This window comes from Typopeltis vanoorti, chromosome 1 (genome assembly GCF_054136105.1).
Source record: "Typopeltis vanoorti isolate ZY-2024b chromosome 1, IOZ_Tvanoo_1.0, whole genome shotgun sequence".
NCBI classification, from domain to species: Eukaryota; Metazoa; Arthropoda; class Arachnida; order Uropygi; family Thelyphonidae; genus Typopeltis; species Typopeltis vanoorti.
The window spans coordinates 73,277,567-73,302,039 of record NC_143549.1 but is presented as its reverse complement, the minus strand read 5'-3'; the positions used below and the strand labels follow the sequence as shown (position 1 = coordinate 73,302,039).

General features: G+C 37.3%; 1 protein-coding gene across 1 annotated transcript in view; it reads left to right on the top strand.

Moving 5' to 3' along the window:
- Cont (Contactin) overlaps positions 1-24,473 on the top strand; it is a 458,021-nt gene that overhangs the window by 36,758 nt on the left and 396,790 nt on the right. Inside the window, exon 2 of the mRNA XM_090391248.1 lies at positions 5,107-5,167. Within this exon, the coding sequence (XP_090247374.1) occupies positions 5,110-5,167 (58 nt within the window). The 5' untranslated portion in view covers positions 5,107-5,109. The remainder of the gene's footprint in view (positions 1-5,106; positions 5,168-24,473) is intronic.

Here is a 24,473-nt window from a genome sequence, read left to right as displayed (position 1 = left end):
GAGATTGTCTGCAAGGATAGAAAAATTAGAACTCCATGGTGGGCACAGGAAGTTAAAGAGGCAGTGAAGGAAAAGAAGAAAGCATATCCAAAGTTCCTGGCAAATAAGTCAGCTTGTGCTCTTAAAGAATATAGAGACAAATATAAGAAAGCTAAACTCTGTGTAAAACTAGCCAAACAAAAGTCATGGGAAGACTTTGGCAAGAACATAGAAAATAAATATCAAGAAGGTGGTAAGATATTCTTGTTAAAGAAGCTTTGAAATGGAGGAAAGAAAATGTAAAAGAAAATGTGAAATGTAAAAGGAGTTAGAGATGTAAAGGTTACATGAAAACAGGAGAAAAAGATATCCTTGAAGTACGGAGTAATTACTTCAAAAAATGGCTAAATGAAACAATCAGTGATAGCACAGTGGTAAAAAACACTCAACAGACATACAGTCAGGAATACATATTTATACTTGAAGTAGAAAAAGCCATCAAAGGGTTGAAATGTGGAAAGGCAGCAGGAGTAGATGATATTCCACCAGAAATGCTGAAGTATGGTGGTATAAAAGTCTTACAGGGGCTGCACTGCATAGTTCAGAAAGCCTGGACGGAGGGACGAATTCCCGATGATTAGAGTAGAGCTCTAATAGCACCCATATATAAAAAGGGAAATAAAACTGAATGTGAGAATTACAGAGGTATTTTCCTACTGAGTGTTGCTGGCAAGATCTATGCAAGTATACTTGAGAAACGGTAGAGAAGAATTGTGGAAGAAAAGCTTGGTGAAGAACAAGCTGGATTCAGGCCAAATAGAGGCTGTCAGGATCAGATCTTCACTTTACGACAAATAGTCGAGAAAGCATGGGAATATAACAAAGATCTGTATTTAAGTTTTGTCGATCTGGAAAAGGCATATGACAAGGTGCCAAGAGAGAAGCTATTCAATTCACTACAGTTATATGGTGTCAATGGGGCATTATATCAAGCGATACTTAGTCTGTATTTGAGTTGTAGTCAGCAGTTAGAATTGAAGGAAGTGCAGGAAGATGGTTTAATGTTAAATCTGGTGTGAGACAAGGATGTACATTATCCCCTCTGTTATTCATTATCTATAAGGATTACATTATGAAGGAAAGTAGTATTAAACATGATATCAGAATTGGAGATGTTAATGTCAGCTCTTTGCTTTATGCGGATGATGTTATACTTCTAAATAAATCCGCTACAAGTTTGCAAGAGTCCCTGACTAAATTGAATAACTGTTGTAATAGATATGGTATGAAGGTGATCATTAAAAAGACAAAGACAATGAAAATAGGTAGAATTGTTGAAAATGTCAATTGTGTTTTGAACGGGGAACCTGTGGAACAAGTAAAACATTTCAGCTACTTAGCCACAATTTTTACTTAAGATGGTAAATTAAATATGGATTTAGACAACAGAATCAACAAAGCTGGTATGGTTGGAAATCAATTGAATAAATTCATATGGAATAAGAGAGAAATTTGTCAGAAAATACTAAATTAGCTGTATACAAGACAGTGTTGAAACCAGTTTTAATTTACGGATCTGAGAGCTGGGTCAGAAGTAAAGCACTTGACCAAAGACTAGAGACCGCAGATATGAGAGACATGAACAGATGGCATCAATGGCAATATCATATTAAAAATGAGGCTATTAGGAAAGAACTTGACATTGTCAGCATCCAGGAATGCATTAACAGAGCTAATCTCAGGTGGTATGGTCACTTAAACAGAATGGGCGAGGAAAGATTAGCAAAAAAAGTGTTCACTGCCAGGTTCGCAGGAAAACGACCCAGAGGATGACCAAGATATAGGTGGATTGATACGATACAATGTGCCTTAGAAGATAGAAATATAAGATCTGATAATGATAATATTGAAGTCTTGACAAGTAATAGACTGATTTGGAGGAAAATTGTAGATAGGAAGTTAGTAATAATGTAAATTTTTCATGTAGTACTATCATATCCTGTACACCCCTTGAGGGTACAAGTCAGGAATTTGATGATGAAATAATTTTTTTTTTTTTTCATTTTTAAACATTTTTATTATCCTAAATTTTTGTAATAAATAAATTAAATTGAAAACCTTTATAAATATACCTCGAACATCGGTTTTGCATAATGCAGATGCTTCTTGGAACCAAGTAATGTGCTATACAAGGTATTCCTGTATACTTAAATATTAGTTTTTTTTCTAAATTATTTATTGTCCTAATATGGCGGTAGGCTCCATACTTTTGTTAAAATATAGCTAGAAGTGATAGTAGCAACATATCTTACCTTGATCAAACAACAAATGTAGTTACCTGGATTACTGGTAACTACATTTGTTACCAGTAATCCAGGTAACAATAGGAAGATGGTAAATTAAATATGGATTTAGACAAGAGAATCAACAAAGTTGGTATGGTAGAAAGTCAATTGAATAAATTCATATGGAATAAGAGAGAAATTAGAGAAATATGATAGGAAGAAAACTGGAAAATGTAGAAAGTTTTTTTGGTGATTATGAATTAAATTAGTCTTGCAAAGAAATTATATTCTTGTTTAATCCTTTAAAACGAGTGCAAGCAAAATTTGTCCATGAAGTATCTTTATGACTAGACTACTTGTATATAGAGGCTAATGACTTCACATTCATTGCCTTAATATCTCATAATGCAAAGCACAGATTCAAAGATTCAAAGCACAGATAATACTATGCAGTATGGGAAAAGTCACTACCCAGACTTTTTGACCTTTACTGAGATTTCATCAGTGAGAACTGGACCATATTAAAATACTCTGGATGATTAGAGATAGTTGTAGAAATTTTTTCACTTGTTTATAAATTATATTAAAGTAGCCAAAAAATTATATTCTTGTTTAATCCTTTATCCAAGTGTAAGCAAACAAAGTTTGTTCTTGAAGTACGCACAAACTTTCTTTTCTTACACCTGGATAAAGGATTAAACAAGAATATCATTTCTTGGTAAGTTTATTTAAACTCCAGAAAAGGCCTAAAGATGAATTATATAAGTAATTTCCGTACTATGTAACGTTATCCTATGATTGATTAAAGGAATAATTTTCAGGACTTAGTAATCAAAAAGGAAAGAGATGATGTAATTTAGACATGAATTGAGTTCTGTTTTCTGGTCAAGTACCAGAATGTTATTCAAATCTTGAAGTAAAAAGGAGGGTGAGCATTTGAATAAATTACACACACACACACACACACACACACACACATATATATATATATATATATATATATATATATATATATATATATATATATATATATATATATATATATATATATATATATATACATATATGTAGAAAGTTTTTTACCTTAGGTATATACTATGTTAAAGATACCAAGCAATTTTATAAGCTAGGTTTTAATCCTTTTTCCCAAGTAAGCAAACAGACAAGTAAGTCAAGTTTGTGCCTGAACATGGTTCAAGTCTGAGGCAACTCATGGTAAAGGTGGAGTAAGCTCTGATCACTTTCTTTAGTATTTCCTCTAATGCAAAGCACATCCCCTTGCGGAGATGTATGATGCTATGCATCAAAGGCAAGGGAAACTACCCAGACTGGTTTCGACCTTTATTGAGGTCTCGCCAGTGGAAGCCAGAACCCCAAAATGCCAAGGTTGAAGTAATGCAGAGCTTATAAATTTTACCTAAACAAGTTGCCACAAGATGCTTTGACCTTATTAAATAAAAATCTCAGGATGAGAGTAGAATGTAGAAAGTGTTTTACCTTGGGTATATACTATGTTAAAGGATACCAAGCAATTTTATAAGCTAGGTTTTAATCCTTTTTCCCAAGTAAGCAAACAGACAAGTAAGTCAAGTTTGCACCTGAACATAGTTCAAGTCTGAGGCAACTCGTGGTACTGATGAGATCTCAATAAAGATCGAAACCGGTCTGGGTAGTGGCCCTTGTCTTTAATGCATAGCATCATACATCTCTGCAAGGGGATGTGCTTTGCATTAGAGGAAATACTAAGGAAAGTGACCGGATCTTACTCCACCTTTACCACGAGTTGCCTCAGATTTGAACTGTGTTCAGTCACAAACTTGACTGACTTGTCTGTTTGCTTACTTGGGAAAAAGGATTAAACCTAGCTTATAAAATTGCTTGGTATCTTTAACATATATATATGTATTGGTTAGTGGATGCATTGAACATATTTCTAGACGATATGGGAAATACAAAGACATTGGATAAATTTAAGATATTTACCATTACTAACAGAAGCACTAATAGTGTGGGTTGTCTCACTGATCTCAATATCAGTGGAGATTTGATAATAAAAATTGTTTTAAAAAAATGGTATGTGTGTGTGTGTGGGGGGGTAGATTTAGGGCTGGTTGACATTGCCCATCCCAACAGTGAGATTATATTTCTGCAAATTAATGCTATCTCAATCTTACAGTTGTTTTTCGGTAGCAACATACAGTGTTGATGTCAATCCATGAAACAGTTCACACTGTTTGATGTGCTATATTTTCTAAATTGATTTCAATATCTTAGTTGAAAAGATATTAAAAGTAGTGTCTTCATTCTTGAAAACTTTCATATGTGTTACATTATGAAATGGTTTAACATTTGAGAAATAAATTATTTTTAAAAATCATTCATTTGAGAGTTCTGAAAATCACAGAAAAACTTTATTACTAAAGAGCATTTTCATCTGATATTTGATCATTTTAAACCAAAAGTTTAATTACAAAATAAATTATAATCGAAGCACAAAAATCTTTTTTTTTTTTTTTTTTCCAGTTGTCATTCCAAAAATGTATGACAAATGCTTTTGAAAGTTCTTGTACTATACTTCCAAATGGCAAGGTTGTGGATTGACTATGATTTGAAAACTTTTTGTGTGTTATCCATTTTGTGATGGAAATTGCCAGCTGGAGAACAAGTCTTTTACTGTTAACTTAAATTCATGCACAATAAAATAAATTCATTATAGAGCTATGTACATATTTTAACCCATGTTACTATATCATCAGGATCTCATTTTGTAAACCATTAACACAAGTTATTCATTTTATTTTAGATATTGCCAGATATTAATTGAATTATTTTTAAATTTCAGATAATGTGGAGTGTACATATTTCACTTGTATTTGCAGTCCTCATATGCCTTATCTTATCAGGTATGGGTTCTTTATTTTACTTTATTTTTTACATACTATTTTTTTTATGTTGACCCCACATATGAAAGGTCACAAAGCTATAACACTACTAGTGTGGTGTCACGTGCCCATTTAGGTTGAGTATACTGTAACGAGGCTTATTCAACCCACACTACAACATTCATGACAATTTGACTGCATCATTGCATTTTTATTGATATATGAAGACTTTAAGAGTGCATAGTGAATCGTGCTCATCTTAATTGGTCCAATGAAATTAATTGTAGGATAACTTTGAATACTTTAATTTATCAATTAATATAATTTTGAATATGGAAAGCATAAAGCCCAAATAAACAATAGCTACGCCTCATGCACTGTTTATGTGAGAAGCACAAAGGATTTATGCTCCGTGGTGAGATTAGATTATTAATGGCAAATACTAGAGTGAGACGTGGATAATTTGAATTTTGATATAATTTTTAAACACAGCTATATAATACGTACAGAAATCAGAAAAGTAATCACTTGGGAAATTATTATTTTTCAGACTGAATCAAAGAAAGGTTGAAATAACTAGTTTAACTTATTTATTTATAGACAAGTTCCAACTTCCTTTGACTATAATCATACAATCAGCAAAACTTCTGGAAATGGGACATTCAGTACATCATCAACACTGTTTTACATTATAAAAAATGGACAAAAAGTTATAAATTATTTATAGAAAATTATATATATATATATATTACCAACTTGTCTATATCGATGTCATAGACCAGTGTTTCTCAACTTGTGGTTGGCAGGCAGACTTAAATTAATTAAATGAATATATATTTTTTAATTATCCAAACAAAACAAATTAAAATTGAATAAGTAAGTAAAAATTATGGAGCCTTAAAAAACAACAAATAGCATCAGAATGTTCAAAGGGGGGAAGCAATAAAACTATACTGTTGTTCACTTCACCCATCTCTTATTAATCGTCATTCTGCTGCTACAAATTTAGCAGCAGAATGATGAATAATAAAAGAGGGGTGAAGTGAACAACAATATAGTTTTATTGCTTCTGCCTTCCCTTGCTGTTTTGTCAGATTGAAGTGAACATGTGTTTTCCACATTTCAGCCAATTGCTTGTTGTGTATTGATTTTTATTATTGAAGGTTTCCCCTCCTTCAACCAAGGCTCAGTATATCATCAGAAGTGCTAAGTGATACTTGAACAAAGTGTGTCGTGAGTTAACCCCAGTATTTATATATTTATATATTTTTCGGAAACGTTTTTTTAATAATGGAAAAGTGGCTTAGAACTAGAACTTTGAAAAGAAGTGCAAATGAAACAGGTAATGCTAACCCTAATTGTAATACACGTGTTGTAACGGCCAGTATATCTGATACTATTAAAGTATAAGAAACAAGCAGTTCAAAGAAAACATGAGGTATGGGAATGAAAGAAGAGGAGAGAATGGAAACAATAGGAGCGAGGGAATGGTAAGAGGTATAATGTATGGCGACTCAATGATCCGTGGTGTTCAAGATAGGATGCCTGAGGAGTGTTTGCCAGGAGGAACAATAGAAAGGGTGGCTATGGCAATTAAGAGAGGTGAAAGGATGGATGAGATGATTGTGATGGTAGGAACGAATGACTTGAGTGGTAATGTAAGTCGGGCAGCGAGAGATATGAGATTTTTGCTTGAGACTGTATGGAAGAAGACAGAGAGAGGAAAAATAGTGTTCGTGTTGCCTAGGTATGATAATGATGAGCTGAGCAGAAGAGCGGTGATATTGAATGGCATAATAGTGAGAATGTGTGACAAGAGAGGACTGGTATATGTGGATGCTTGGAGTGCGTTTGAGGAAAGAGAGGAATTGTATGCGAGAGACCGTTTACATTTGAATGAGGAAGGACGTAGGCATCTGAAGAGATTGCTGTTCTGAACGAGTCAGTGTGTCCCAGGGAGGATGATAGCAGGGGTGGCCTCTTGTGGGAATGGATACTTGGGAGAAGGGAGACAATGTCAGGTAACACTGAGCCCAGTGGAGTCTAGAAGGGATAATGCTGGGTATAGAAACAATGGCATTTATATGCTTTATACTAATGCCAGGAGTATCCGGAATAAGGGAGAGGAATTGGTGGCGCAGATAGCATCAGCCTGGCCAAAAATTATTGCGATCACTGAGACGTGGTTGACAGAAGGGGATATAACAACAGGAATAGAAGTCGCTGGGTACTGCTTATGATAAGTGATGACCCATGTCCTCTAAGAGTGGAGAATTTGGAAGGAAGTGAGACAAATGATTTTGAGAGCATATGGTGTGAGGTAGAGGTAGGCAAGACAGGATATTTAATGGGGTGTTGCTACAGACCCAGGAGCACAGAGGATGGGAAAAAGGAGATGTTTAGACAGCTAAGTTTGGCAAGTGCAAGTAGAATGATTGTTATGGGAAATTTTAGCTTCAGTAGTATAAATTGGAGAGAGGAAGATGCATGTAGCAATAGGGGAATGGAATTTCTAGAATTCTTGAGGGACAGATGTCTTAGGCAACATGTAACAGAGGGAACAAGAGGTTCAAAAGTTTTGGATTTGGTTATAGCATCAGAAGAGTTGATAATAACTGAGTTGACGTCTCTCCCACCAGTTGGAGAGAGTGACCATATGGTGTTGACTTGGAAAATGAATAGACATGCAGGAATATCAAAGAGACGGGAACTTATGTGGAATTACAAGGCAGGTGATTATAATAGTCTTAGGCGTCAACTTCGGGAAGTTTCATGGAGGGAGGAATTGGAAGGCTGGGATATCACTAGTGCATTGGAAATTGTGAAAGAATATTTGTTATCAGCAATGGTAAGTTGTATACCACAAGTGAAGAAGAGGACGCAATTTGGAGTAAAGTGGATGACAAACAATATTAAACAGGAATTGCATGCGAAAAAGAGGCTATGGAAGAGATATAAGGAGACAGGTGAAGAGATGCATGAGGAATATAAGACACAGGCCAGAAGAGTGACTAGTGTGGTAAGGAAAGCGAAACTGGAATATGAGAGGAGATTGGCCCTAAGATCCAAAGAAAATCCTAGGGAATTTTTTAGCTATGTGGCCAGTAGAAGGAGAAATGACCGTGGAAGACTGATATTGTGGGATAAAAATGGGAATAGAGTGACTGATGCAGAGGACATAGTGGAATTGTTCAATGAATACTTTATTGGAGTATTTCATCCTAGAGGAGTCAGTTTTAATGCTAGAGGGATAGGACTGGTTCGAGGTCTGGAGGTACAGGAAGAGAGTGTGTTTCAGATACTGAGTACTCTGGATGTCAGTAAAGCTGTGGGACTGGGTGGTATTTCACCACGAGTTTTGAGAGAATGTGCTAGGGAATTGACAGTGCCTTTAACGTGGCTTTTCAATGAAAGTCTGGCTTTGGCAAAGGTGCCCAGGGAATGGAAGGAAGGTAAGATAGTGCCATTGCATAAGGGTGGTAACAGACTGGAAGTGTCTTATTATAGGCCAGTCTGTGTGTCATCAGTAGTAGTTAAGATCTTGGAGAAAGTAGTGAGGGACCGTATACAGCATTGGGCAGATGAGGGTAATGTTATCTGTGAGAATCAACATGGATTTGTGAAAGGACGCTCTTGTTTTAGCAATATGTTAGCCTTTTATAATAAAGTTACAAGAACATTAGATGAGGGAAAGGCATATACTGCAATTTTCTTAGACTTGGCGAAGGCATTTGACAGGGTGCCACATGATAAGCTGATATTTAAGTTGCAGCACATGGGTCTGGATGTCAGATTGGTCAACTGGATTCAGGATTGGCTGTCTGATAGGTATCAGAGAGTTGTGTATGGTGGAGCAGTTTCCAGGAGGCAGAGGGTTACAAGTGGGGTCCCACAGGGCTCAGTACTAGGACTTGTATTGTTTAACCTTTATATCAATGACATAGCCAGTGGATTGCAGGGGGATATTCAGTTGTTTGCGGATGATGCGAAGCTGGGAAGGATTATTAGTAATAGTGCAGATGTGGTAGCCCTGCAAGAGGATTTAAATAAGCTAGGTAGATGGGCAAATGAATGGGGGTGTCAGTTTAATGCAGCAAAATGTAAGGTGTTGAGGTTTGGGAAACATCGATGGGATGCTGCATACTCTATGGGAGGAGTTATACTGGAGGAAGTAGGGGAGACAAGAGATCTGGGGTTGATGATTGATAGAAACCTGAAGTTTAGGGGACATATTGCAAAGGTGGTGAAGGTAACACAGAGGATTGCTGCTATTATGAGAAGGACACTGACCTGCAGAGATAAGAGCGTTATCATTCCGTTGTATAAGTCTCTGATCAGACCACACTTGGACTATTGTTCTTAGATTTGGTCCCCAGGATTTGAAGGGGATAAATTAACTGTGGGAAGGATACAAAACGGATGACAAAGATGGTTTCAGGACTGTACAAGGATAGTTATGAGGATCGGCTGAGAGAATGTGGACTGCAGAGTTTGGTGGATAGAAGAAGGAGACGTGATATGATTGAGACTTTTAAACTGTTGAGAGGTGGTTAGAGGGTTGACACTGGGGAGTTCTTTCGCTTTTGAACAGCGGGAAGGAGTGATGACAAGAGGCCATCCCTGGAAGTTACGAAAGGAAACTGTGAGCAAGAGGGTAAGGAGTGGTTTCTTTGTGTGGAGGGTGGTTGAGCCGTGGAATGCATTGCCTGATGGAGTGGTGGGAGAGAGAACGGTCAGTGAGTTTAAAGAGTGGTATGATAGACTTTGTGTTTCTCAGGGGGAGGGGGACCTCCACTCGATGAGTCTTGACAGACTTTATGTCTTACGAAGGACCTCCCTCGATGAGTCTTTTGACTCCTTGGAGGCCTGAATAATAATAATAATAATAAATACAGTAGGAAATATAACAGTTCATATTTGCCATTCAAGTTTGTGGAGATGAAATGAACAGAAACCTCAATGTGTTTTGTGTTATGAAGTGTTGTCGAACGAGTATATCAGACCTGTGAAACTCCGACGACATTCAGAAACTAAACATTGTGATGTGAAAAATAAGCCAATTGAAGTTTTTCAGCGATGCTTAGGGACATTAAATCATGGGAAAGATATAATTTCAGCCATGGGTTCCAATAATAGCAAAGCACTGGAAGCATCCCATCTCTTAAGTTTGCGCATAGCGAAAACGGGGAAACCTCATTCTGTCGGGGAAAATTTACTACTTCCAGCTATAAAAGATGTGGTAAAAACTATGTTTGGCAACAAGTTACTAAAAGATGTTGATTTGATTCCTCTTTGAAATGACACTGTCAGTCGCAAAATTAATGATATGGCAGGTGACGTAGAATGTCAGTTAATCGAAAGAGTTAAGAAGAGCCCTTATTATGTGTTACAAATAGACGAGACTACTGTTGTTACAAATAATGTGCAGTTAATATGCTACGTAAGATATGTGCATGATAACAACATTCATGACGATATTCTGTTTTGTAGACCTTTGTCATCCCGAACAACTGGAGAAGAAATATTTCACACTCTCAATAATTACATAATACACAAAGGGATCCAGTGGGAAAATTGTATAGGCTTCTGTTCAGATGGAGCTCACTCCCTTACAAACAGGCATAGTGGCGTTGTTTCTAAGGTCAAAGAAGTAGCTCTGGATATGAATTGGGTGCATTGTTTCATACATAGGGAAGCGTTAGTCTCCAAAGGAATGCCACCAGAATTTAAAACTGTGCTATACAATGCTATCAAACTAGTTAATTTTATTAAAGCTCAACCATTAAATAACAGGTTATTTTCAGTACTCTGCGATGAAATGGGCAGTGAATATACGCAACTTTTGCTTCATTCTGAAATTTGCTGGCTTTCCAGTGGCAAAGTACTAACAAGGTTATTTCAGTTAAGGCACGAAGTTTTATTATTTGTAAATGAACGTAATTCTGATTTTGCATCACTCCTTGTTGACGAAGCATGGCTATCAACACTATCCTCTCTTTCAGACATTTTTTCGAAATTAAATGAACTAAATCTCTCTCTCCCTTCAGGGAAATTTTTTTAACTGTTCTTGATGCCTACGACAAAATAAAGGCATTCGAGAAAAAACTGGTTTTATGGATTAATTATGTAAATGACAGACAATTTGCACCTTTTCCAACATTGGAATCCTTTTTAGTGGAAAATGATATTTTTGTTCATTCTGAGTTTGTAGAAAGGGTTTGTGACCACTTCAAAAATCTGAAACGTAATTTTGAAACATATTTTCCAAATATCTTATAAGAAATTTCTATGGGTTCGCGATCCATTTCAGGCTTGCAGTCACGAAAACGACCTTTCGTTATCGAAAAAAGGAACAGTTAATTGAGCTTTCAAGTGACAGTCGGCTTAAAATGCAATTCCGTGATCTTGGTTTTGCTCGATTTTGGATCTCGTCTTCAGTGAGAAGTGAATTTCCGGAATTATCTGAAGAAGCATTGAAAATCGTCATGCAATTTTCTACAACCTATCTTTGTGAGAAAGGATTTTCATTGCTCTTTCAAATAAAAACAAAATACAGAAATTGCCTTGGTGTGTATGCCGATCTTCGACTGAAGTTGACCAATATTGAGCCAGATATCCAGCAACTCTGCAAGGGCCAAGAAGCTCAACCATCTCATTAAAAGTAAGTGGTGACATAATTAGATCATCTTATTTATTTGTTTAATAAAAATTAAAACTTTGTTCAATGATGATACACTTTTAATCGTTTACTTCCAATTTAATTAATTATGTTGCCATATGTATTCAAAACATGCTTTTAGATTTATTATGTTATAAATGTCAGTTTTTCCGAAATGTTGGTAATTCCTACATAAGTTTTTTTAAAAAAATTACAAAATGTCAAAAAGACTTATAGGGAAGTAAATTAAAAACACTATTATTATTATTATCTGACACCTCCAGGGAGTCCAAAGACTCATCGAGAGAGTGTGTGCCAACAGCATCGAACGATTGAATCCTTCCAGCTACTAACCACGCTCAAACTTGCTTAACTTTTTGGGTAAGCCATTAGTAGCAGAGGCTCTACCAATCGACCAAATTTTTTAAGGAAAACTTTAATTCCAGCATTCTAAAATGTTATTTTTCTTGCTTTTCTGTTCGCGAAATCTTCGATGACATTGTCGAAGTCTATTTCATCACTCAGTTGCTGTTTTATAAACAGTATGGCAAGATTTCATAAACGCTAAAAAAGTTCCGCCAGGGGCCCGACCTCCCCCAGCTACGTCCGCAGAATTGTTTCAGGCATTTTACTGGTCCTTGGGCTTAGAATAGTTGAGAAATGCTGCCATTGACACATCAGTTCACACATCACATATGTAAAACAGAAGAAACTCAATATACAGAAACAGCAACTCATTACAAATGATACTATTCAATTGGATTGTTTCACATAATAACCAGTGACAGCTACTAATGACTTCTGGGTTCTCTCAGTGCATACCCTGCCTTACCTTCTTGGTTACTTAAAACTACTGGAATGCTAAGATTTTGACACGCTGCACATATGCATGTCTGTTTAAAGAGCTCAAAGGTGTCTGTATTTGTGACTACACACTCGGGCTATTAACATGAATGTGATACATTGTTTACTCATTGAAACGTCTCCTCTTTATAAACAATAGTATATTGTGCTTAATTTTAGGAATCGCACTAAGCCAGCAAACAATTAGTGAGTCTTTAACAGTAATAAATGGAAAAACATAATATCGGTGAAATTGTTATTCTGTGGGTGTGCACTGCACACCTAGCATATCCTGAATGTATATCCCTGAACACTACAGTGCAATCTGTGATCAAGTGATTAAGGAGGAAAATGTAGTCTGTTGATATGTTTCTTAAAGAGGTTGTACTCTGTGGGAAAAACAGTATGGGTTAGATTGTTTCCAAAGAATAGAGATGAACGGAATGAAGGAAGCTGATGAAAAGGTAGCTTGAAGCTGGACAATGTATGAGTGTTTGCCAGTGGTTGCTCTAGTTCTGTAATTAGAAGAAAGCGGAGAAATGGTGGCAGCCAATTCAGAGGAGCAATGTGCATGAAAGTACTATAGAAAAGGTACAGCACTGAAACACGATGCCTATGATATAGTGATTGAAGGTAGTCTGTGAGGGAAGGCTCCTTCACTGACCTCATCTATTAAGTGGATTTCCCTCGTATGAATATCTTCAAGAATTCTTGAAGATATTCATACGAGGAAACAATATTCCAAAGTTGGACGGATTTGAGACTTAAAGTGAGTTGAGAGGAAGAGAAGTGATGTTTAGAATGGAAAAGAACACCAAGCTTTTTTTTTTAGAGGTTAAGTAGGCTGTGTGACCAATATGTTTATGCTGGGATGACCTGGATGTGACAATCAACCCAAGAAGAGAAAGTTGATGTTGAAAGGAAACTGGAGCGTTATCAAAAATGAGAGGGGATGAGGTAGGATTTTTTTGTGGGTAATAAGGAAGGCTTGAGTTTTTTTGGCATTGAAATTGACTTAGTTGTCTTTACTCCATTTCAGGATGTTGAGGAGGTCACTGTTCAAGTCACTTGGTTATGGAAGAACTTGAGGTATCTAACATTAGGGTACTGCAGGGATTATTAAATGATGAAGAGGAATGAAGAGTACTGTCATTGATGAAGCTGTGAATAGGATTTGAAGTCAGAGGAAGGAGGTCATTGATGTAAAGGAGGAAGAATGGGTGAGAGCACAGAATCCTGAGGCACTCTAAGCATTGATAGGGAAATCTGATGAGAGGGAGCCATCCACCATGACACACAATGAATTGACCAGTGAGGAAGCTGGCAATCCAGTCATCATAGAGTATAGAAGGGAGGCCTTAAGTTTGTTCAGGAGGCTTCGGCCTCCTGACACAATCAAATGCCTTAGAAATATTAAGAGTGATACACGAGTTTCTCCAAATTTTTCCATTGCCTGAGTCCAAAGTTAGCTGTGAGGTCAGCTGTAGAATGAGAATGGTGGAATCCATATTGATGGTCGTTAATTAATTGCTGAGTCTCCAGGTAATGAAGAAGCTGGTTGTCTTCTTCATTACTTCTCTATCACTTTTGAAAGTACTGAGGTGAGAGCAATGGGAATGTAGTTGGCCGACTTTTGTCTCTCTTTTATGATACAGGATGGATGTCAATTCTGGAGCACAAGTCTTGAGTACAGCTGGAGAAATACCATCTGGACTAGGAGCCTTATTAGTATCAAGATTAATGAGGGTTTTTCTTGATGTCCTTTTGGCAGAAGTTCGGAGGAGGAATGTAGTGAGAATAATAAATTTAGTTTAAATAAATTTGCAACGAGTTGCCCTGGTGTGTACCACCTTAACCCAGTCCTGAAGATACTTTCAGGCGCAAACTTTGTTTGCTCACACTTGGATAAAGGATTAAACTAAATTTATTATACTCTAACCAAGTGGAAAATAAACTTTCAACAATGTAGTGAGAAGTTTGTGGAAATACATGAGGTGATTTGCTTTGGTCATCCAGGTAGAGGAGTTGGAGGGAAAAAACTGATGTCAAGAGGTCCACCTTTACCTTGGGTGAGGTTACCATAGTGCTATCAGGATGCAAGAGAGGTGGCAACATGGAAGAGCAGAAGTTATGCCAAACAGCCTTGGTAAGGGACCAGAAAGCTTTACTGCTAGTTGAGTAGGAGATGAGTTTATTGCACTTCATTCTTATGAAGTCTGCTTTGGAATCATTGAATTGATAAGTTTTTTACACGTTTCTAGTGCTTTGTAAGCTGAATGAGAAGTTTTTAATTTAAGCCATTGAACATAAAGTACATTTTTATCATGACTGGCAGAGGCACATTTTTTTGAGAACCAGGGCTTGGATACAGGGGGTTTGCAGTGGAATGGGGAATGAAGGCTCTGAGGATAATTTCAGTTACTAGTTCAATGCAGGTGTTTGGAACATGAGAGCAAAAGCAGTAATCTGACCATGGAAATGCAGCATAAAAATTCCGAAGATCATCCTTGTTGGCACAATCATAGTGCTATAGGGTACCAAGCTGAGATTGGCTGGGCAGAGAATGAACTGTAGAGAAGGAGACATTATTATTATTACGTGACACTTCCAAAGACTCATCGAGGGAGGTTACCTATTCTACAACACCACTTATCCACCTACTACAGCAAACTGCATCATCTACACCAATGACATCTACTGCCCACCACCACCACTAGTATTTTCACAGACAATCACAAACATCCATGCCAATGGCAGGATTCAACCAGCAGCATTTTTGCTGGAGAAAGGATACGCTAACCACTTGGCCATCCAGACTGGCGACTTGAATAAGATTGTGGTTGGAGTTGCCAAGGGGGGTGGGGGAGGACATTAGACATTCATGGTATATTTGGAGGGAGAATTGGTAGAATGATGAAGATTGTCTGGTATTCTGGTTGGTTGATGGACTATTTGTGTTAGGTCATGACTGATGGTAAATGATTCAGCTTCCCTACCAGCTTGATCTGCAAAGTTGGAATAGAGAAGCCAGTTTGTGTTATGGATGTTAAAGTTGCCATAGAGGACATTTTCACAGTTTGGGTAATTAGTTTGTAAGAAATCAATTTTTACTGATAAGGGCAGCAGGATTCTCAGAGTTAGGAGAGCAGTAAAGGCAGCAAATGAAGACTTGTAAAGTGAGGTAAGGAAATTTTGAGTCAGAGCAGATTGAAAAGTGGGAATTGTAAGTTGGATAGCCTTTGACAAGGGATATCAGATTTCACAAAAATCCATATTCTGCCATTTTTGTGAAATATATCATGTAGGATGTAACTGGGATAGTTGAGGTGGGCTGTGGTTGTGGAGGATGCCAACTGAGGTTCTGTTATGAAAAAGAGATCAGGTTTGATGTCTGTAAGTGGTGATGAATGTCACTAATGTTTGTATTAATGCTTCGAATGTTGGTGAAATGAATATGGAGTGTTCTTATTGGAAAAAGGTTTGTTATTTTTTATGTTTTTTTTTTTTGTATTTGCAGTTAAAACTCCAGTATTTTTATGATTGACTTTCATGTGTAGCATGGTTGATTTAGAAAACAAAGAGAAGGGGGCATGAAGCTGGGGTGAGGTACTTGTGTACATAACTCACATACAGAGAGAGTGCCCAGACTCTAGTCCAAGTGTAGTTTCAGACAGTGTTCCCCTGCATACCATTGACCCAGTCTCCCTCCAGGCATGACCTGGATAAATGGCAGCAGGATTATTTGCCAGCTGATCTGGAAACCTCCGACAGATGTGCTACCATCAGGTTAATTTCTGTGCATTATCCGATGGCCATCTGCAAAGAACTGTTTTACTACTGTACCCTCAAAAGGAGCAGAAACAGGCTCCATAATTGAAAATGATAATTGTTTAATGAAAGACATCTACCACCTGGAGGTGTAGTTGGCATTTTCTCACAACAAGGAAAGATATGCATTTAAGGTGGCAATATTTTCCCTGAGCCTCATTTGTGGAAACAGGCCATTACCAGGGGAAGGTGGGGATGACTTGGGAGAGGCTTTATATTGCACGATCACCAGTCTATAATGGCTATAAATTAATAGCGATATTTAATTTTGTATTTAATGAGCTTTTTTCCATGAATGAACAAAGACTGATGATCATCATCATTATTCTTATTGAACTTTCACAGTAATAATAATTATTATTACCACAATAATTATTATTATTATTGGACTTTTTATTGACTTAGCTTCTTGAGATATATCTCCTTGTCTTTCAACTGTTGTGCTGTGGAAGATCTACTCTTCTCAACTATGCTTGGTCCTTTCTTGGATGTTCTTGATTGACCCCCCCCCCCATGTTATAAGTTCACTATAGTATGCCCACCATTTGTAGATCTCTGCTTTACGTTTTGCCAAGAATAGTCGATTCATGCTGAAGGGGAGAAAGAAACGAAGGATGTACGAATTGGTCACCAACAGGCAAAATCATGTGCTTTCTTGTCTGTTGCTGTACTACTAGTAGTAGCTTGATATTTGTTGTCGCTTTTTTGCATTATTTTTTTATTATTAATTTGTATGATGGATCCAGTACAGTCAACATCTCTGCTTGACATTTTGCCAAGAATAGTCGATTCATGCCGAAGGGGAGAAAGAAACGAAGGATGTACGAATTGGTCACCAACATGTAAAATCATGTGCTTTCTTGTCTGTTGCTGTACTTGATTTTTGTTGTCGCTTTTTTGCATTATTTTTTTATTATTAATTTGTATGATGGATCCAGTACAGTCAACAAGTTCTGCTGTTAAACGTTTCAGTAGCTCTTGAAAAAGAATATTGAATAATGTGCTGACATTCTGTGAAAAAGAATCATTAAAAGGCAGTCTCCTTGTTCCCCTTTCTCAAGTCATCAAACGTGCAAGCGCAATTGTGGGTGTATCAGGGTCGACTGTTAAAAGAATGCGTAGGGAATCAAAAGGTGAAGGTAAGCCAAAATTTAAATCTCCTAAAAAAAAAAAAGCACCAGAGATAGAAAACCATTGAAACTGTAGCTTTCAATGATTTTGATGTAGATGTTATAAGAAGAACTATTCATGAATTTTATGTGGTCGAGAAAGTGCCAACTATTCCGAAATTGATTCCTGTGCTTAAAGAAAAAATTAATTTTCATTGGAAAAGAGAAACTTTAAGGAAAATACTTAATGAAATTGGATTTTGTTTTAATGTTATTGAGTAGTTTTAATGCTATTGCTATATTAATGCTATTGAGTATTGTTACACCCTGATAACTTATGAATGTGAAAATTTCAGTTATCATGATGTAACAAGAGAAGAAATAAAAACCCTGTATAGATAACTAAGTAAGCAAGCTTGTTCCTAAGCAGATATCGTTAAGAGCCTTTGAAAGTAACGAATACCAAAAATTAAAAGAAAGAAAAATATGCTTGCATCCAAGTGAAAAATATAGCTGAAATTGTTTGTTGAACTAAAAAAAAAAAAAAAAAAAAAAAGGAGGGAATTTTATTGCAGTTGTGATATGATAAAATAAGATTAAGTAAAGCATAGAAGATTAGTCATAGGATTTTGTATGTGAGAGGCTAGTTTTTACACTTAAAATAAGAGATTAAAGAATCGAGTTAATTCTTAGAAAATTTTGGAAAGCGGATTAATTTAGTATAGATGACATAGAGGTTAGCTTAAACAAAATCTAAAGCTCAAGGTCATAATTCCCGAAGTCATGCGTGAGTCGCATGCACACGGACCGCATGATGCTTTGGCAGAAAACCACCACTCTAATTGGTGAGTGAAATCGACTCCAGTAAGGGGTGGGGGGGGAAACGAAATTGAAGAAGGTGCCAGTAGGGATCATCTGTAATCATTGCTCAATTACTGAACAGTTGAAGGGATTAATGAGAATTATACTAGGACTTTAGTACATGTCAGACTAGAATGAAAATGAGCTTGTTACTATACATTAATAAGTATTCGTGTGCCTAGAGATTTATGCATGTACATTGTATTTTATTTAAGAGAGTTTTAAAGGTCAAAAGTGTGTATTAGCTTAGCGAAAAGATAAATTTAATCCATATTGTCTTAGTAAGAAAATTGGAGTAACTGAATATATGTCCTAGAAAATACAGAATTATAGCGTGATCAGATCAGTAAGGGGTTAGACAAAAAAAAGGTGAACTAGTTCTAGAATTATACATGTTTGTGTATAGAATCTGTTATGGCAATATGATCACAATTCTTATATAGGATCTTAACCTATTACTTGTGTTTAGCTAATGTTAATTTGTATTCTATATTCTTAGTATTGAATTGAGTTTTATTTGATAAAGAATGAATTGTATCATGTTTAAGAGTTCAATAAACTTTTGTTCCTTGAAAATACAGTGTCTGAGATTGCCGCTCAATGCACCACTTGTAACAACATACGAACCTAATCACAGATGGGGAGGGATTTTGTTAAGTTACGAGATAAAGGTCACAACTGCATATTAGTTTCACACTCTTACATATTTTGGTAATTGCTCATTGTTTTTGAATTTTATATCTTAAACTAAATGTCCGGAAAGGCGAAGTATAAAATAAATATTTAGGGACACTAAGGGGAGAAGAAGCTTGAATATTTGTATTTGGGTGAAATCTCATATATAGATAAGATTTGGATAAAGACAAGTAGAGTTTCACATGTAACGATAGTTGAAAGCCTAATAATCGTAAATTGGGACACAACATAAATGGCGCAGTCGACAGGATGTAGTTAAGCTAATTAAATCCTAATTACAAGCTATTCACAGCAAGTTGGTTTTGGGTGCAGGTCAGACAACTGAGAGGAAAAAGTTTAATTAACTGTTGTTGAAAATTTTAAAGAGTAAATTACTGTAAACTGGATGCAAGTATGACTGATCCCTCTAGTAGTTTAGGCATGGATAACAGTGAATTTTTTCGTTATATTAACCCACAGCAGGTGTTCCCACAATTTTCGGGCAAGGAGACTGATGACGTCCTCAATTTTTTTAGTTATATAGAAGAGCTTAGAAGAGTTGGAGGATGGACTGATTTTGAGTTGTTAGTCTTGCTCCGGAGTAAACCGGTGGGAAAGGCCAAAGCGTTCATAGATCACTCTCCTTTGCTAAGGGAAGCCTTGAATTATCAACTATTCAAACAAATATTAGTCTCAGAATTTGCTAGAAAAAAGGGGAGTTCCCAGGTGTTGAAGGAGTTGTGTAATTGCGTACAAGAGGAGGGAGAGAGTATATCTAATTTCCTGAGCAGAATTATGTCTGTATCACAATCTATGAGGTTCTCGTTCCCAGAGGAAAAGGCCCACATGAAGTGGTTAGCCTTCCAATAGTTCAGAATCGGATTATGTGATCGATTAAGAGAAGTGATATTTAAAAAAGGGGCCCAGGACCTAGATTCGTGCTTTAGCCTGGCCAGAAAAAGAGAGAGAATTTTGGATGAAATGGAGCAAGCCTCTTCTCTGAGGGAACAACTACGAAAAGGGTTAAAAGGGGATACAAAACCTCCCAAATTTTCTGAGCACTTGAATAGTCTCAGGGAAAGTTCCTTTTCCTCAAAATCAATTTTGGACCAAACGCATGATAACAAGGGAGGCAGAGGCAATGGGGATACAGCAATATAATACTGAAAAGGAGGGTTTCATCTCAGAAATAGTTGAATTAAAGAGCTTGGGGCATTCTGGGTCAAGTAAGAATGAGACAAGTTTAGTTGCGATTGCTGGTGATTCAACTGAGAGGGATGATTCAGTGAAGGGAGAAGGGGTAAGAATGCAAACTATTTCTTTAGCAGAGGTGAAAGGGGAATTGCCCCTGCCTTTGGTAGGTTTGATTGAGGGTATACCCTGTAAACTCCTGTTTGATACTGGGGCTCACATATCGGTAATCCCAGAAAATTTGGTTGAGGCGTTTCAGGATGTAGCCTTTAATAGTTTTACTAAACTAAGTCAACCCATTAAGATCATGGGAATTGCGAAAGTTGAGCTTTCCTCAATCTTGAGAGTGAAAGCAAGGATTTCCATACCTTGCTTCCCTATCAATATCACGCATGAGATGCTAGTCTTACCCGAGGTTGCAGACACTAGCAACCAAGTCATACTGGGTATTGATTTTTTAGAAAAATATAACTTTATGTGTGATTTTGCAAGTGGAACACTGTCCCTGTATGGAAAAGAGTGCAGGCCACAGTTCAGAATGCAAGACCATGTAGGGAAGAGCAAAGCCTTGAAGGTCGAATTGAAGGATCGGGAAAAGGAATCCAGCATGTGGAGGAATAAACTGATCCAAGATACCATTAAGAACCTAAGTTCTGAGCTGGAAAGGATTCACATGATGGAGTTCTTTAAGTCTTTATTCCACAAGTATCTGAAAGTATTCACAGAGGAGATCAGCTCGCTTTCACGTACTAACCTGGTTCAACATGCTGTTAAAATCGATTCTGATGTGCCCATATGTGTGAGACAATATCAGACCCCACTAAAGCATATGGACACACTCAAGAAATTACTCCTGGAATATGAGAAAGCTGGAATTATTGAAAAGTCAAATTCTAGATGGAATGGCCCATTTATCTTAATAGAAAAGCCTAATGGTGGGTTAAGATTTGTACTTGACCTAAGAGAGATCAATAAGGTCACTAAACCCATAGATTTTCCCGTGTGCAAGATTGAGGACCTGTTGATTGGCCTGGAGGGAACTAAGTACTTCTCCAAACTAGATCTGAACTCTGGCTATTTCCAGATTCCTTTGAGGGACGACAGAAAATACTTTGCCTTCACCACAAGATGGCAGAAGTATCAGCTGTGTCGACTCCCTCAGGGGGCCAGGAACTCAGCCATGAGTTTTCAGAGCCTGATGAACTCTGTGCTATCTGATATGTTGGGAGAAGGGGTTATCTGCTTCCAGGATGATCTTCTGGTTTACTCGTTTTGTGTCAAGGAGCATAAGAGACTACTAATAGAGGTCATGGAAAGACTTACCAGAGCTCAGTTATCTCTGAAGTGTTCTAAATGCCAATTTTCCTCAAGGAAGTTGCATATATAGACCATGGGGTAAATGAACATGAATATAACACCCACAGAGGAAAATGTGATTGCCATATTAAAGGCAAGAACTCCCACAACTGTAAGGCAGGTTAGGAGGTATTTGGGCATGATCAACTTCTACAGGAAATTCATTCCCGAATGCTCCAAACTGATGGAACCTATTGTTAGACTTACAAAGAAGGGAAGAAAATTCGAGTGGGGAAACGAACAACAGATTGCACATCAATGCTTAAATCTGGCTCTAACTAAGTCGCCTGTCCTGACATATCCCAAGCTGGGTAGGGATTTTTATCTCTCTGCTGATGCTTCCAATGACACAATTGCCTCTATTGTAGAGTAGAAAGAGGAAGGGGGGGTGATTTAAGCCAATAGCCTTTATCAGTAGGAAGCTTTTCTCTTCTGAGATAAATTACTCAGTAATTGAAAAGGAAGCCCTTGCTGTTGTTTATGCATTAAGAAAGTTCAGGTATATGTTATTAGGACAACATCTCATCTTGCACTCTGATCACAAACCATTGTCATTTATATCCCCAATGAAGGACAAAAATCAGAGAATCATTAGGTGGGCACTGGAGATGCAAGAATTTGATTTGGAAGTAAAATACATCCTTGACTCAGCGAACATGGTTGCTGACTATCTGTCCAGATCTCTGGATGTTGTACATGATAGTGATGTCAGTCCTAGTGAAGAGGTGATTTTCCCTATATACAAAGAAGGGGGTAGGCAAGAAGGGAATCAATTCTTTAGAACAACAAGTATGGGAAAAGTCTCGTATAATCTAAGAGCAAAGGAGGGATCCAGTATGGGGGGAGATTTATGAGAAAGTTTTGAGAGGAGAGAAGTCCCATATTAAAGATTCTTTCAATCATACACTATACATTGATTCGAATGGTCTCTTATTGTCCAAACAAAGCGTCACAGGGAGATGGAAGGACAAAATCGTAGTTCCAGAGAAAATGATCCCATGGGTACTATTCACCTTTCATGACTCTGACTTGGCAGGTCACAAAGGGATGCATAGAACGTGGAATAGAGTTCGTGATCGTTATATATGGAAGGGGATGAAGGGAGATGTAGAATCGTAACTTCTTGTCATTTGTGTCAACAGAAGTCCAGCATTGTGGGTAAGGCTCCAGTCTTTCCCTAACCCCCATGCGTCCTTTTCAGGCTGCAGCCATGGATATCATGCTCCCTATACCTATCACCAAAAAAGGAAATAGGTACATTCTAGTGGTCATAGACATGTTCTCACGATATCCAGAGGTTGTAGCAATTAAGGACCAATCTGCCTGAACAGTAGCTTATAAATTTTTCAAGCTGATTATTTCTAGATATGGGACACCCCCAGACACTTCTCTCTGACAAAGGCTCCAACTTCACAGCTCAGGTCATGTTACAACTGTGTAAGTTGTTAAGAGTAAAGAAATTGTTCACTACTCCTTATCATCCTCAAGGAAATGGAATGGTGGAAAGATTGAACTGGACTTTAAAGCTTACCTTATCAAAGATATCCGATCTCCAGATCTCGAATTGGGATACCTTTTTGTCTCACACATTATTCGCGTGCAAACTGCCCTATATACCGCCATCAGAGAAGCCCCCGCCGTTATCCTCTATGGTTTTGAGCCAACCTTCCCTGCTGATTTCAGGAACTCCCATGTAAATTTGGGATTTCCAGACATTGATGATTATCTCAATAGCTTGATCACCGATAATAGAATTGTATATGAGATGGTGTACAAATCCAGTGAAGCTTGCTTGCAAAGGGTAAGAAATTATGCCAAAAAATTGAGGAGATACAAGGATCCGAATCCCGGCATTAGAACAGAATTCCGTTAATAAAAAAGGGGGGGAGTTTGGAAGGAGCGCAGCCGGACCATATGAAATTCAAGAAAAATTGTCCCCAGTGACATTTAAAATAAGAGAGAAATCTAAACATGCAAAATCCTGGGTAGTACACTCTGATAGAATTAAAACTTTATAGGACGAGGTCTAATAAGTTAGTATGCCTAGGAGATTTGATGGAGAGTGTATGCAGGAGGAGAAGGACTACAAAAGGGGGTAACAGTCCTCATCAAGGTGGAAGCCGCAATATGAGTGCCCCCACAAGAGGAGGGAATGGTACTGATTGTCAAGGAGAGAGGGAAATTCCAGTCTCAGGTCGGCAGTTCTCCAGGTTCAATCAGTTCAAACAATGTATGAGGGAAAGCATAATAAACAAGCAAATGCTGACGAAACCAGGGAATAGGGTCTATGAGGATCAGAGTGAAGACAGAATACTAGAACAAACCCGGTATAACCTTAGGCCCCGACAAAATAGTAAGGTAGACCACAGGAAAGGAATTTATCTCTTAAAGATGCATGCCTCTGATAAATGGACGTGTGACGAAAAGATCTCAACAAGGGGCATAAAGGGGGAAAGTATGAGAAGGAAACAAAAAGGAGGGAGATACAGTCAGGATAAAGCACGTAGTAGCAGTGCATAGAATTCACCAGGTATTTCTTCAATACGCAGCAAGTTCCTGTAGAGTTGAGAGAAGAAGGAGTGGAAGGTTTATCAGATGACTAGGAGGAAATCCTAGGATGTGTAAACTTGAATGTAAAAAAAAAAAAAAAAAAGAAAAAAAAAAGATAGGGGGAGAACTGAAAAGGTTCTCCCCCCAGGCAAGAAAAATTAAAAAAAAAATTTTTTTTATTAAAACAGAGGACCTTTTTTACACGCTGATAACTTATGAATGTAAAAATTTCAGTTATCATGATGTAACAAGAGAA